This window comes from Phaethon lepturus, unplaced genomic scaffold (assembly GCF_000687285.1).
Source record: "Phaethon lepturus isolate BGI_N335 unplaced genomic scaffold, ASM68728v1 scaffold35517, whole genome shotgun sequence".
In the NCBI taxonomy this organism is placed as follows: Eukaryota; Metazoa; Chordata; class Aves; order Phaethontiformes; family Phaethontidae; genus Phaethon; species Phaethon lepturus.
The window spans coordinates 1,179-1,600 of NW_010551740.1; the positions used below are offsets into that span (position 1 = coordinate 1,179).

Here is a 422-nt window from a genome sequence, read left to right on the forward strand (position 1 = left end):
TAGTGCAGGCTGTGGACAATCGTCGCCTGCCGTATTTCTCCTCGATTTTTAGCTCCAGCGGAGATTTTGGGATGTGATGGGAGCCTCACGAGCATGCCCACCGCTGCTGCAGCCGCCTGGCTAGGGTACCTACCCAGCTTCTCTACACCGGAGCCCGGCGGGCACTCCGAGTGCCTGATGCAGAACTCCATCTCCGAGTAGTAGCCCTCCTGGCACTGACAGACGCGGTTGTGGGTGGAATTGCACTGCTGCACCTCCACCTGCTTCTCCTCGCAGATGACGTTACAGTACCGGCACTTCTCCAGGTAGTTCCAGTACTGCGTGTAGTGCAAATCCGGGCAGGGCGCGCACACCGTCTGTCTGTCCCTGGTGCAGTGCTGTGCCACGAAGGTCCCCGGCGGGCACTGCTGGCAGGTGAGCTT

The 422-nt window shown here is 60.7% G+C and overlaps 1 protein-coding gene across 1 annotated transcript in view; it reads right to left on the reverse strand.

Moving 5' to 3' along the window:
• Positions 1-89: 89 nt before the first annotated feature.
• The window catches only part of LOC104623821 (tumor necrosis factor receptor superfamily member 6B-like), a gene marked incomplete at both ends in the record, with an annotated part of 1,062 nt that continues 729 nt past the window's right edge, over positions 90-422 (reverse strand). The window contains one exon of the mRNA XM_010291014.1: positions 90-419. Within this exon, the coding sequence (XP_010289316.1) occupies positions 90-419 (330 nt within the window). The remainder of the gene's footprint in view (positions 420-422) is intronic.